Below are 14,655 nucleotides of genomic sequence, written 5' to 3' on the forward strand. Positions count from 1 at the left end.
TTACAAATCACATCTTACTTAATAGGATGAAAGTAGAATGAGAGTGTGGTGTATAACATTACTTTAAAAAAAAAAAGAAACTACCCATATTATGATTCAAAACTCATGTGTCACCGCATTAGGAGGAGTTTGTTGCTATCATGTGTAACACCATTCGGATTAGTGGTTTCGGATTTCTTAGATTCAACTATTATCTTATTTGAGTGAACCACACACGCCTCCATAGCTAGTAATAGTCATATGTCGGCATATCGACTAGGGGTGTAAGTTGAAACTGGAAAACCGGTCTGGACCGAACTAGACCGGACCGGTTCAAAATCGGGACCGGGTTTTACCGGTTTTGAACCGGTCCGGTCCGGGACTGGTTCTTAAAATGTGAAAACCGGCCAGTTCCAGTTTTAAGATTTTTCGGACCGGTTGATAAAAAAAAATATATAAAAATAATATTTATATTATTGTATATATAAGTTTTATACAAAATATTATATATATATATTAATACATATAAGTTTTATATATTATGTATAATTATAATTTTTTGTGTGAAAGTTTTATATATAATTATATATATTTATATATGAAATAATTTCTTATTATAATTTATAAATTATTACATAAAATGTTAATACTAAATCACTAAAAGTTTATAACTAATACTAATATTAAATATATAGTTTATAACTAATACTAATATATAACTTATAATAAAAGTATAAAACAATATTTTTAAAATTTTTTTTTTATAAACAAATTTATAATGACAAATTGTGAAACTTACATTTTAAAAAAATCGAAAAACCGGACCGGATCGGACCGAACTGGAAACCGGTAAAACCGGAAGTGCCGGTTTAGGAGGGTAACCTATGCGTAATCGGTTTTGAAAAATACAAAACCGGTACATACCGGTTCGGTCCTAGATTTTGTCCAAAACCGGACCAGACAGGACCGGTTACACCCCTAATATTGACTCATCTTTCGGTTGCTACTTTCTTATATTCCCACTTTCTCTAATCAATGATCAAGATAAAATGGTTGTGAAAGTTTCAATCAGCCAATCAAGACCAACAAAATGGATCACACAACATTCCACTGGGACTTTTAGTCGTAGTTTGATAGTCTGTTTATCAGACTATACAGTCACTCCAAGTGGCTTCCCCTTAGTAGAAAATGGGTGGGAGCCAAATTGTTGGCTCCAGATTCCTATTTCCTATTTATCTTGTGTTGCATTTGTTTATTTTGAGATGATTGTTGGAAACTCTCACCTAATTGAATCTAATATTTTGTAACCACTTAGTTTATCTATAAAATATTTGTTTAAAAAAAAAACCTTATAAAGAAATAATATTAGATTGTAATTTGTTTTACATCTAACGAGACTAGGCATAGTTCCAAGATGTATATAGGAGTTTACACTTAGTTAAGAAGAAAAAATAAAAACTAGAAAATCTAGACCTTGCAATCTACAACATTCGTCATAGGAATAAAGTTTTAACAAAGAACAATATGATCTCCTCCAATATTCGTTCCAGATCTTTAAAAGTCCGATTTTTAGCATTAAAATTTCGAGAGACGGTTTTTTTTTTTTTTGTCGGAGAGGGTTGGAATCACAAGAAAACCAATCACAATAAAAAGAGACATATTAACTACAATAGCACTGCAACATAGACTTCTCATTCATAGATGATGAACATAAAAAGTTAGAAATTAATTAATTTGCATGAAATGTTAGACGAGCAGTCTATAACTAGATACATGATCTTCAAACAATAGCTCCAGAAATGTTTCAATGAAAATAATGGCATACGCAAATAACTGCATATATCTTTAAAAAGAGAAATGCGATTCCTATTAATACAAAAACACGTATGCCCCGTTACATGCTGGCGTGGCATAGATCTGTGCATTGTCTCGTCAGCCTCTAACTATTTTATAAAAAAAAAAAAAACAAACGAAAAGCAACGAAAATCATAAAGCAAAAGCATAGTGCGTTTTCCTCCTTATTTTTTTATAAAAATAATATTTACAATTATGAAATAATAAAACATCACATAATTCTTTTAAAAAAGTGAGTAAACACATAACCTACATAAAAATAAAAATAAAAATAAAAACTAATTTTTAATAATGTACCACTTTTTTTAAAAAAAATTACACGACATTTAAACATTCTATAACTAAATCTAACATTACTCATTTCTTTAACTAAGAAGCAACAGCAAAAAAGCCAAGGCTTTTTGCCTTCTTTTCCCTTCCTTTCTGCACCTACCGTTCATTTCTCTTCTCTCGTCTTCCCGACATTCCAGCTAGAGCAAACGAAGCATGTTAAACAAAATGCAACAGATTGGTTTTTCCATGTGCACCCTTGACATCAACCTTGAGAAGCGTATCAAGCTTGAAGGCAAGGGCATCACCACGGTTTGTCCCAACATTCATGCGGTTCCTAGTCTTTCATAGTACATTTCTAGAAGCTTTAAAAACATCATGCTACTTCTCAGTTCTTTGCAACAAAACAAGCCTCCTCGATGGTCAAGTCCCCAACAAAAGCTCCTAAATCAATTACATTTTTCTGAACATAGCTCCTAGCTACAAGCATGGGAAAGATAAAGAGAAAGATATAGAGAAAGCTTAAAATAGTTGAGTACCGAATGACTTGTTTAGCAAAATGTTTATTGTTAATGATTCTCTACCGAATGGTTTGTTGGGGTGTATATGGAGAGTGATTTTGAAGCTGAAAAATGTGTTTGCTGAAAATGCGCTCGAGCGAAGTTCGCTCAACATGCGCTCGACACTAGGCTCAAGTGAAGCTCAAGTCTGAGAGTTCGTTCGAGTCCCGCTCGACACTAGGCTCAATCGAAAATCAAGTCCGAGAGTTCATTAGAGCCAATGTTGATTTGGTCATTCGCTCGAAGCGCAATCAACACGTCCCTCAAGCGAAGTATGCAAATTTTGCCAGATTAGGGTTTCCAACGTTGTTTGCAATAAATATATCATATTAGACTTGTTTTGTATGGCCTCAAACATATTTTGAGAGAATAATTGTCTAGTGAGTGCATATTGTATAAGAGAGCAAAAAGTTAAAGAGAGTGTGAATTAAAATTAAGTGATTGTAATCTCTTCTAGTTAATAAGATTTTTACAGCTTTGTAGATGTAGACAATTAGCCAACGACGTATATTGTGCGTCGTGTTCTTGATTGTGTTGCTTTTACTTTATTTGTCATCATTGGTGTGTGTTTTGCACAATATTTCACAACATGGATGGTGTACAGAAATGTGTACTCTAGCTATTGGTGTACCGAAATGTTGAAGGTAAGAGAAGTGGGTGTAGAGAAATGGGAGAAATGGATGTACCGAAATGTTGAAGGTGAAGAGACTGCTAAGGTTTCTATTCTTTTGTCCAGATTTTGTTTTCAACACATAACCCGCAGCGCGTTTTTCACGTGTGTGGATAGCAAGACTCCATTAAAAACTTGAAGTATAACCGATCAAAAAATTAAAGCATATGATAAAATAAAACAATTGCTGATTAGAATTGATAGCGCAGTGATATGGAGGGCTTGGGTTAAAATTGATAGCCTAGAGCAGAGGAAATGGTGTTCATAAGGTGAAACTCCAATGAACATGTCACATTACATTTATTAACACTTATGGTGTTTTTTATTGTTAAAACCATCTCAATTTTTCTCAAACCAATTATTGATAGGACGCATTATTTTTTCAACTTCCTATAAAAAGGTTAAACTCATCTCAACTTCGTACATTTCAATCTAAAAAGTTAAACTCATCTCAATCTAAAAAAGTTCTATCCATCTCAATAGGATCAATAAAATATTATTATTCACAACTCAACTCAACTTACCTCAACATCAAAACACAAAAGAGTTAACAAAAGTAACACATTTTGAGCCGCGAAGAGCAATATTCAACAAAATAAATGTGAATGACACTTAAAAAAGACAGCAAGCATGCCAACAAATGAGACATCAAGGAGTGTTTCATTTATTTCTTCCGAAAAAATCTAGGTGTCACTCGTACTGGATATTAGCTTGCACTCATGTATGTCACCAGAAACATTTTCTCTGGGAAACTTTACTCTGCTGGACTCACTTGCTGCCTAGCTCTGCGAATACAGCTTTCAAAGTTTCTAACCAGAGGGGCACATTTCAGTAAGTCCTTGGGATGCTCCTTGTAGCATGCCAACCAAGCATCGTTCTCAGCCAAACAGGGCATCGGCTTCTGATATGGAAGCTTGAACTCCTTATCTCGAAGATCCTTAGCTCTTTGTGTTACTTCCTGTGCCATACTATCCTCCTGCTTCTGCAACCTCCCAATAACCCTCTCACTATCCTGAAGGATGGATCGAATTGCATCCAACTCTGTGTAGGCTGATTGTGCAGGAGGGTTTACTGGTAGGAATAATGGAGGCTGCAGTGGCCATCTTGTAGCAGCAGCCCCTTTCAATGTTTCGGAATCATCAGTAATCTCCTTCTGATTTACATTAGTTTGGGGCTTAGGCCCTCGTACATTAGCTTTAATTTTTTTTGTTTTCTTTGGCTTTTCGGTGTCATCAGCAAGCTGATTAAGGAGGTTGCCGCTAATCTGAATTGAAAAATCACCCATGGCAAAGGAACTCCCACACAAAATGCCTGAAAACATCAACGGAAGTGATTGTGTTGGATTAGAAACATATAATGCCAACTTTCTTTTTATCTTTGGGTGTCAGCAATGAATTCTGTCATTAGGTATCCAGCTCATATCAGTGAATAGATTACAATGTCTTTATTTTTTTTTTTATAAGTACCAAGAAATTTTATTGACTAATAAATAGGCATACCCCAAGTATACAAGAAATATAAAGAGAAAACACCTAAATACAAGCTAGGAACTAGAATAGGCTAAAAGCAAATCATGAAAAGTGTCTCCATTCAATACAAGAGCCTTCACCCAAATACACAAAGCAATAAATAAAAACTCTCTAAGTTCTCCCCTCGAACATTCTCTATCTTCAAAGCACCGCCCATTTTTTTCCAACCATAAACACCACATCAAACATAAAGGGATCATCCTCTAAATAGCAACATTGTGATTATTCCCCTTAAAACCTTGCCAACAAGCTAAAAGATCCACCACTCGCTTAGGCACAAGGCTGACAAATCGTATTAACGGATCGTGTTTGTATTGTGCCAGGTCGTGTATATTACACGATATGGGTCAACCCAAACACGACCCATTAAACTTAATGGGCCAGATTTCCAAACTCTAACACGACCCATTAAAATAACGGATTGACACAACACAACCCGTTATGAATTAATTAAAAATATATCGACCTAACCCGACCCGTTTATATACATAGGTTGAATAGACCCAAATAATCCATTTGATCTAATTAACGTAATTTCACATAAAAGTTAAAATCACAATATCTCCTAAAAATATAAAACTAACTACATAAGTCCAAAATTACAACCCAACAATAAAAATACCAAAATTACAATCCAGAGGAAGTGTGGGAGGCGGTCGTGACTCGTGAAAACTGACTCAACTGAGAACTAAGAGAGTGAGGGTCTGAGAGAGAGTTAGAAAATACGAAATAGGATTAGAGTATTTTTGTTTTTAGGTTAAAAATAATATAATTGTAATTTTGAGTAAAAAATTTAACGGATCACTACGGGTTAAGCGGGTTGACTCGTTAGTGACTTGTTAATTAATCGTGTCTTAATGGGTCAACCCATTTTGATCTGAACCTGTTAACATCAAACTCAAAACCCGATAATTTCGTATCGTGTTCGTATTGAGTTAACAGGTCGTATCACATATTGTTACCCCTACTTAGGCATATCCAAAGCAATACCCATTCTACCAAATAGATAACAAATGATTGCTTAAAAAGCATGGTCTAGCACCCAAAATGCATTCACAATGAGTGGATTTTTTTGTTAGGCAATCTTGAGGGGCATTGGAACCCTGGTAGGGAGGGGATTCGAACCCTCCAGCTTAGAGTCCCATTATGCCTCAGGACCAGGGTAGATGCCAGTCGGGCCACAGGTCCTTGGCTTCACAATGAGTGGGTTACTTTTTAAAAAAGGCTCTTAATACTAGGGAAAGAAAAAGTCTTGACCATGAGAGAATGAAAATCAGCAAAGGAAGGACTGGATTGCTGACTTCCGATGCTCAATTTACATTTTGATCAATATCGTCATTGGTCAAATAATACGGGTTTCTTTGTAAGAGCCAATGACAGTAAATTGCCAATAGTTAGGTAAATACTGAGAGATGAGAGCTCCAGCTACCATCAAACCTGAAGTTGTAAAAAAGGGGAAAAGAAGACCAGCACCCCCCATGGTTTGAGTCAGTTGGATTTTAAGACTCCAAAAGTTTTTTAGCATTAGGATCGAAGTATATGGTCCATTCCAATCCAAGGCTCCCAATTAGATATTATGTACACTTTTAAATGGAAAAGAAATTACTTCCCATTTATTCCCCCAATCTCTCCACTCTTCCTCCATGAAAATGTACAGGGATGTTGTTGTGGTGGCTCAATCTCCATGGCATGGCAACCTCCACCGCCATGGCCATGGAGGTTGCCATAGCTCAACCTCCATGAACGTGGAACGAGAAGGGAGAAGGGAGAGGCGAGAGAAATATAGAGAGGGGACAAGAAGAGGAATTGGAGAACACAAAAGGACAAAGAAAACTTTCTGTTTACAAAGACACATGCTACCACTCCAAGACCAATGAACTGGGAAATTCCCACTTGGATAAAACTTTTTTTTTTTAATAAGTCCCACTTGGATAAAACATATGAGCTACAGATGGACTGAATGGCCTATACTTGTAATTAACAGTAAGAATTACCACAATTGAACTTAAACCGTCATTATGCCCAAATGATGCAATGGTGAACTGCCAATAGATAGACAGGGGAGGCTAAGCTGAGAAGTTTAGTCTGCAAAATAATATATATATATATATATATATAATAAATCCCGTTCTAACATTGTGAGACATGGACTAGGCATCTCCCGTTTAACAAACCATATGGACTCTTGATGTATAGCTTGTAGCATCCTATGAAAATCAAAGGAAGCGCATTATGGTCCTAAGTCTAGCCGAAGCTTAAGTGGTTACCTCACCAAAAACTAACAATATGAGCTTAATAGCAAAATTAGCCAATTATGCATGTTGAATCCACCACCCATGATTTCTTCGAAGATCACACAACATGCTCTATTCTGTAGTTTAAACAATTGGTATTCCCCCCACAGAATCCAACATAATATGTATCAGATGTACAAACCGATACTTAAAAAAAAAAAAAAAAAAAGATGTACAAACCGATAACTTTTCTTTTTTATAAGTAAGAGATCAATATTATAAATATGAATGAAATAGGCATAGCCTATGTACACGGGAAGTATATAGAAGAACACCTAAATACATTCTAAGAGCGATAAATTAAAGACAAAAAATCATGAATATTGTCCCCATGCAATACAATAGCAGAAAACTAGCGCATTAAAGTGTAACAAAAAATTCTTCATCTCAGCCATTGTGCGTTCCTTGTCTTCAAAGCAGCGCGCATTCCTTTCCGTTCAAATGCACCACATGATGCACAACGAAATCATCTTCCATAGCGCTGCCACTTGATGACAGCCTTGCAACTTTCTCCAACAACTCCACCACCCTCATAGGCATAACCCAAGCAATATCAACCTTTTGAAAGATCTTATCCCACAACACCCTTGTTTTCTCACAGTGTAGTAAGAGATGGTCCACAGATTCTTCATTCTTTTTACACATGTAACACCAATCCATCACTACACATCCTCTCTTCCTCAAGTTGTCCATAGTCAATATCTTCCCAAGAGCGGCATTACAAACAAAAAAAACTACTTTAGAAAGCACACGGGACCTCCAAATCTTCTTCCAAGAGAATGGAGTATGCTCTTGTGTTGTCAAGATGTTATAATACACATTAATTGTACATATCTTGTGATTATTAGACCTCCACTTCAATCGATCTCGCTGTGCTATAGGAGTCCCCATGGAATATAGTAGGCTGAAAAAGTCTGAAACAATAGATAATTCTCAATCATGGAAATCCCCTAATAAAAAAAATATTCCATTGGTGCGAGCCATGAGAAAGTAGCCGCACATCTGCCACTGAAGCCTCCCTATTAACTGTAATACGATATAGGCCCGAAAAAGACATTTCCAATGCTTGATCTCCACACCACACGTCTTGCCAAAAACTGATTCGATTGCCCTCACCAACTACAAAGCGAATGTGGTTTGCAAAGCATGGCCACCCTTTCCTTATAAACTTCCATAAACCCACACCATAGCCCCCTCTCACTTCGTTGGAACACCAACACCCCTAGCGACACCATATCTAGCGTCAATAATTTCCTTCCACAATAATTCCCCCTTTAAGTGATATCTCCAAAGTCATTTCCCCAAAAGAGCTCTATTAAAAGTTCTCAAGTTACACACCCCCAACCCCCCATTCACAACTAAGGCACAAATTGTCCTCCATCTAACCAGATGAAATTCTTCTCCTCTCCCAAGCCTCCTCATAAGAACGCCCTAAAGAATTTCTCCATTCTGTTCATAACCCCTGCATGCATAAGAAACAAAGATAAAAAATATGTGGGGAGGTTAGTGAGAGTACTCTTAATAAGAGTGAGACGGCTCTCTTTTGATAAATACACTCGTTTCCAACCAGCCAACCTTTTCTCTACATTCTCTACCACTCCATCCCATATAGCTCTATTCTTAAAAGTTGCACCTAAAGGAAGACCCAAATATTTTATTGGAAAAGAGGACACCTTACAATCCAGAAGGCTTGCTAAACTAAGGATGTTAGAGACAGCACCCACAGGAATCATCTCAGACTTGCCAAGGTTCACCTTAAGCTCTGACACTGCTTCAAAGCAAAGTAACAGTGCTCGCAGAGTTTGGATTTGGCTATTATCTGCTTCGCAAAACACTAAGGAGACGTTTGGATTCGAAAATGACTTGAGATGAGTTGAGATGGATTATAAATAGTAATGAGATGAGTTATGAATAGTATTGAGATTTGTGAGTTAAAGTTGTTGAATAGTAATGAATAGTAGTGAGATGAGTTGAGATGAGCTGAGATGTCCTGCGAATCCAAACGTCTCCTAAAGTGTTATCTGCGAAAAGAAGATGTGAGACAATAATAGGGCCACTAGAGCCATTACCCACCTGAAAACCAGATAAGTACCCTCCCCTAACAGCAGCCTGCACCATCCTGCTTAAAGCCTCCATAACTATAACAAATAAAATGGGAGAAAGAGGATCTCCCTGCCGCAATCCCCACGAACTATAAAAAAAAACCATTCCATGATAAAATCTTATGGTTCAAGAGAACAAGTATTGTCCCTCCCTTTTGATCTATCCATTCCGGCACTTCTTTCCTTTGCATCATAATTAATGGAGCAAATTAGTCTTCTAAGTTCCCTATCCTGTTTTGTGGCTAATTTCGAATGGCTAGCTTCAAGAGCTACGAGGAGAGCCTTAAATTGTTCTTCATACCTTCCAAAAGAAATCCCAATAACAACTTTGGTCTCCTCTACCTTCTTAAAAATCCAATTTGACGGACAATTCCCAAATTTAGAGCTGAGAGGCAGTGTACATAGTGGAGTCAGAACAGCCCCCTCCTCCCCAGAACTAACAGGAGCTAATAAGGCCAGTTCCGATCCACATACTAAATTAGGTTCACCACTGGAAACCACCACATTTTCAGAAATTTTCAAAACTTCGAACCCATCTCCAGGTTTATGCACATCAACCAAACCCATCTCCAGTGGTAGAATGGCTAACGGAGACCCCTGAAATGAAAAGCCACGCTCCAGCAAGTCTGAATGCACAGGGAGCACCTCTGGGCCTCCGACCACCACGCACGACTGGGTCTGTGCAACTCCAGCGACAACCCGCACGACTGGCCCCCGAACAAACCGCTAACTACATCCTTCTTCAATGAAATCTAATAAAATAAATCACTTCCATATAACCTGTTAACTTTATTTTATCCCTCCTCCCCGGGGTATAAATGAGTCATTTACCTCTACCCCTCATTACCATTCCCATTCTTTAAAAGAATATATAAAGCAATTAAAGAAAAAGTTTATGCAGATTCACAGATATTAGGTTTTCCCAAATTAAAGGTGCACACAAGAAGAAAGTACAGCTCCTGAACCAACCAAGGCCCAAGCTTTCTGAGAACTATAAGAAATTCAGAATTGTAGAGACATGATAAACATTATAATATAAAATCTCAGAATCCGATTAATAATGCTTAAAGTTTTGGTCGAAGAGTGCCTCAGTTCTCGAACACAAAAAACAAAACAGAGAGAAATGAATCTAACCAGGAGTTGCAGGAGTATTCGGCCGTGGTCGGAACCGTCTCTGGCTACAGATAAATCGAAAAAGTTGGGGGGGAAGGGGGGGTTGAGTTTTCGGTCGCTGGACAAGAAGCTTCGCTTGGACTATGCAAGTGCAAAAGCTTTTTACTCGATATGGAATAAAGCCCAATTCGATATGGCTTTCGACTCTTTATTCGGAGTCGGAGATTCAAGCAGCGGGTTTGTTGGATCCATCTAATCTTAATAACAAGGCCCAGTATAGTCGATGATCCCAAGCATACTAAGCACATAGAAGTTTAGAACTCCATTGAAGGTCCCTAATCCGAGAAATGAGATCGATGCCGTACGGTTTTCAGCATTCACACTCAGTAGATTTTCATCGCTTTTTCTGAAAAAATAAATAAATATATATACACGAATTATTTTATTCACAAATCAATATAAGAAATATATCATTTATATTATTGATGTGACATGATTTAATATATAAGATTTAAATTTATAATTTTTTTTGGTAAATCAAATCATACCACGTATAAAATGTGTCTCATGCACACCAATTTATAAATAAAATTATATATATATATAATACAAAACATAATAAAATCATGAAGTATCATATGTTAGAGACTATTATGCATCAATTTCCAAGTAAATTGTAACAAAAAGCTTTCAAGGACAAGAGATCCCATTTTTGGGCTTAACTTTTAGGTTGCGTTTAGATGTTGAGTTGAATTGAGTTCTTTATAAATTAAAATGAGTTGAGATAGTAGAATGAATTTTGTGGGATCCACCTAAGATGAGTTTAAATGTGTTTAGATGTTAAAATGAGTTTAGATGTATTTATGAGAAGTTGAAAAAGATTATGGGTCCTACGTATAAAGAAGTATTGAATTAAAAAAATTGTGAATCTTATGTGTAAAGAGTTTTTGTGTTAAGATGAGTTTAATAATTCGAGAGTTAAGTATTTAAATATTAGACTTAGCTTAAAATTAAACTGAACTAAATTGAATTCAGATAAATTTAACAACAAACGGGACGCAGGGCATTTGATCATTAATGGAACTCACCCAAAATATTTTATGTGAAGTACTAGACGGCCGTTGAAATTTCTTTCAAATTTGTGGTCTCAAAGTCTTCGATCGTAATGAGTCATTCATTCCTAAACTTGTTGAAAATCATTTATAGACGGCATTGATTTTCCAAATGAAATAATGCTTATTTATTGCTTAAAGAAAACGAGACCTAATTGTTTTCTACAAAATTTTGTTAAATTTATTTTTTGAAAAAAAGAAAAGAATAAATCCTATGAAACTCGCGATCGGACTCATAGCAGGTTGAAATCTGATTCCGCCACCTTTACAGGGAATTAGAGAAGTACTCAGTACTCTGAATCACAAGACATGCAACCGATTATAGTAAAAATCGTCTAGCTCCGTTTGGAAATATTTCCGTAGACATGTGAATAGTATTAATTAAAATGATTTGAATTAAGATATTTTATTGATTTTTGAGAAATGAGAGAAAAAAATTGAATAAAAATATTATAAAATTTAAAAATTATTTGAATATAATTTTTGTTTTAAAAATTTAAAAAAATGTATATTATTTAATATTATATTTCGTTTAGGAGTTTGGAAAAGCTTTGTAAGTACTCTCATCAAATCATTAAATATTATTTTATTAAAATTACTTATATATATAAGCATTAAGTTTTTGACATTCAAACCATAAATAAGAAGAGAAATTTTATTTATAGTCCTTAAGTGGAGACTGCATGTACAGTCACATTATTAAATGAGAGAAAACATTATTTTAAGAATTTGCAACCCTCAAATAAGGACTGTAACTAGCATTTTTCAAATAAGAATATCACGTATTTATCCTTTGAAACAAACGAATAATTACTATATATGCAGCATGTGATTTTGTCCACATCCATTGACTCAACGTAAGATCACCAGACTATACACACACACACACCAGCATTTTCCCCTTAATAATTTGTATGATGTATACACATCAAGGGTCCTGGGAGATGGCCATGCATGACCTTTATTGATCATTCACCACCGTGGTTTGGGGAGGGGAGAAGAAGAACATTGTCTCTAGCTTGTGTTTTTCCTCAACACACTTGAATGCTGCACCCATTGCATCAACTTGAAAGTTGAACATATAATAATTAATGCTCACAGAAGACGACCCGTTTGAATTAAAGACCACAATAATCATATGATGCAACGTCATTCCACTACTCGATCGGCAAATATCCTTTTCTGAGGTCACACCCATGCAACTTGGGAGCTGAGCATGCATCTTTGGTGCAGTGTCTCCCTCATCCCATTGATCCATATATTTAACGAAACAAAGTGTGTTTTCATTCCAAATTCTTCTATTCATTTCTTGGAATACATGCAAAATATTATTATAAGACTCTCTCCTAGTATGGTTTACATTGAGTACTTACTTAATTTGGTTTTAATTTAACATAGAAGTTAAGAAGATGTTTGGACACAAAGATATTGAGATACAAAATTCTGAAAATTCTAAAAACTTCTCCTAATTTTATTCCTAAATATCACTCAAATACAAAGTACTTTGCAAATTCAAATCTTTGGTTTTTTTCATCTATTCATTACCTAATCATTATCCAAACACAAAAACTAATACAACTTTTACAAACTTTAACACAAAAATGCAAAAATTAATACAACTTTTACAAACTTCAAAACAAAAATCATATTAGAAAATTACATTCAAACAATTATTTAACTTTATAATAGTTTTATTCAACTTTATTTTTTTCATTTCTCAAAATCTAATAAAACATTTTAACTCAAACAAATTCATTAATATTATTCACATAATTATGAGATATTCCAAATGTCCAAACAAGCCCTAATTGTAATACCATCGCAACTTTTATGTGACTTTATTTTAAATATTTATACATTGAATGGTCACATGATCAGCCTTAAGGCCAGCCAATTAAGAATGAAAAATATTTTAGCCACAAAAAGATTACACAAAAATAAATTCATAAACTGATGTGACTTGATGTAGTACGTTATATTGTAAAATTACTTTTATTATAAAGTAGATATAACAAATTTCATAAAGTCACGTTTGTGGTTTTATTTTATATAATCTCTTTATATCTGTAACAGTTTTTTTAAAGAATTTGGTCCCATTAATATTCCTTCATTGCAAGGCCAACCAATTAAGGTACGTACGCACTGAGGGTAGTCTTATTAGTACAAAGGATGGAGCACCTCAAAATTTTTAGTTATTGGCGGTTTGAGAATATTCTTACCTTGAAACAAAATAGAAAGCTTTTTTAAATGTATACACTTTTAAAATTAATCATAGTTATCATAACCCACAAAATTAATGGAACACAAAAACGGAGGGGGAAAATTGAAAAAAATAATAAGTTTCATAAGCTAATTCCAACCTGCATGCACCTCTTTTTCTCTTTTTGGTAAGTTCAATTTCAATTAATTCATATTGGAACCGGACTCCAAGTCAAGTCCCTCATTTTCTCCCAGATCAGTCTGATCAGCCATACCCCACCTTTCCCCGTCCAACTTTAATAATAGCAAAACTATCTATTGTTAGTGGGGTTAGGTTAAGAAAACTCGCGAGAAATGTTCATTCAAGAAAAAATAATATATATAGGTTGTAAAAAGTACAAATTATTAAATAGGAATTAGAATACGAGTTGGGCTATGGTGCTTTTGAATCTTATATCCATTATGCACCACTTAATTAAAGAACTCGAGCTAGCTAATGGGCACTTCGTGTTGGAGAGATTCCACGATCGATCGTGATTATTGTTTAAAGTGCAATTAGTTTAGTGCCGATAGCATGCATCTTGAGTTTTGTTTTGTTTTTTTTCTCTTCCCTTTTATAACTATTCGTGATCACGAATGTCCCTTGAAAGTTTTTTTTTTTTTTTTTTTTGGGGGGGAATGTCCCTTGAAAGTTGAATGATGACACAGGTGACAAAAGTTCAGCAAAGAAGCCCCAACATTATGGAATATATTCTGATCACTTTAGTCTTGTTACCCACTTATATATATTACCTTATCCAAAGATAAGTCTGTAGGATCCGAGTAAGTGCATATATGGGATCCTAGGCCAACATGTTCGTATTATTTAAAAGTACTGCTAGATGCAATCATGAATTATACAAGCATCGTGCACTTTTTTTTGAAAAAAAAGTGAGGTTCACTATTAAAAAATTAATTTTTTTATGTGGATTTA

At 35.1% G+C, this 14,655-nt stretch overlaps 1 protein-coding gene across 1 annotated transcript; it reads right to left on the minus strand.

Annotated features, from left to right (window-relative positions):
• Nucleotides 1–3,813: 3,813 nt before the first annotated feature.
• LOC109011278 lies at nt 3,814–10,707 on the minus strand. The gene is made up of 2 exons (XM_018992405.2): nt 10,393–10,707; nt 3,814–4,644 (listed from the first exon to the last, which is right to left on the minus strand). The coding sequence occupies exon 2, from the start codon at nt 4,616–4,618 to the stop codon at nt 4,088–4,090; it is 531 nt and encodes a 176-aa protein (XP_018847950.1). The 5' UTR covers nt 4,619–4,644; nt 10,393–10,707; the 3' UTR covers nt 3,814–4,087.
• Between the last annotated feature and the right edge of the window lie 3,948 nt (nt 10,708–14,655).

This window comes from Juglans regia, chromosome 2, assembly GCF_001411555.2.
Source record: "Juglans regia cultivar Chandler chromosome 2, Walnut 2.0, whole genome shotgun sequence".
NCBI lineage: Eukaryota > Viridiplantae > Streptophyta > Magnoliopsida > Fagales > Juglandaceae > Juglans > Juglans regia.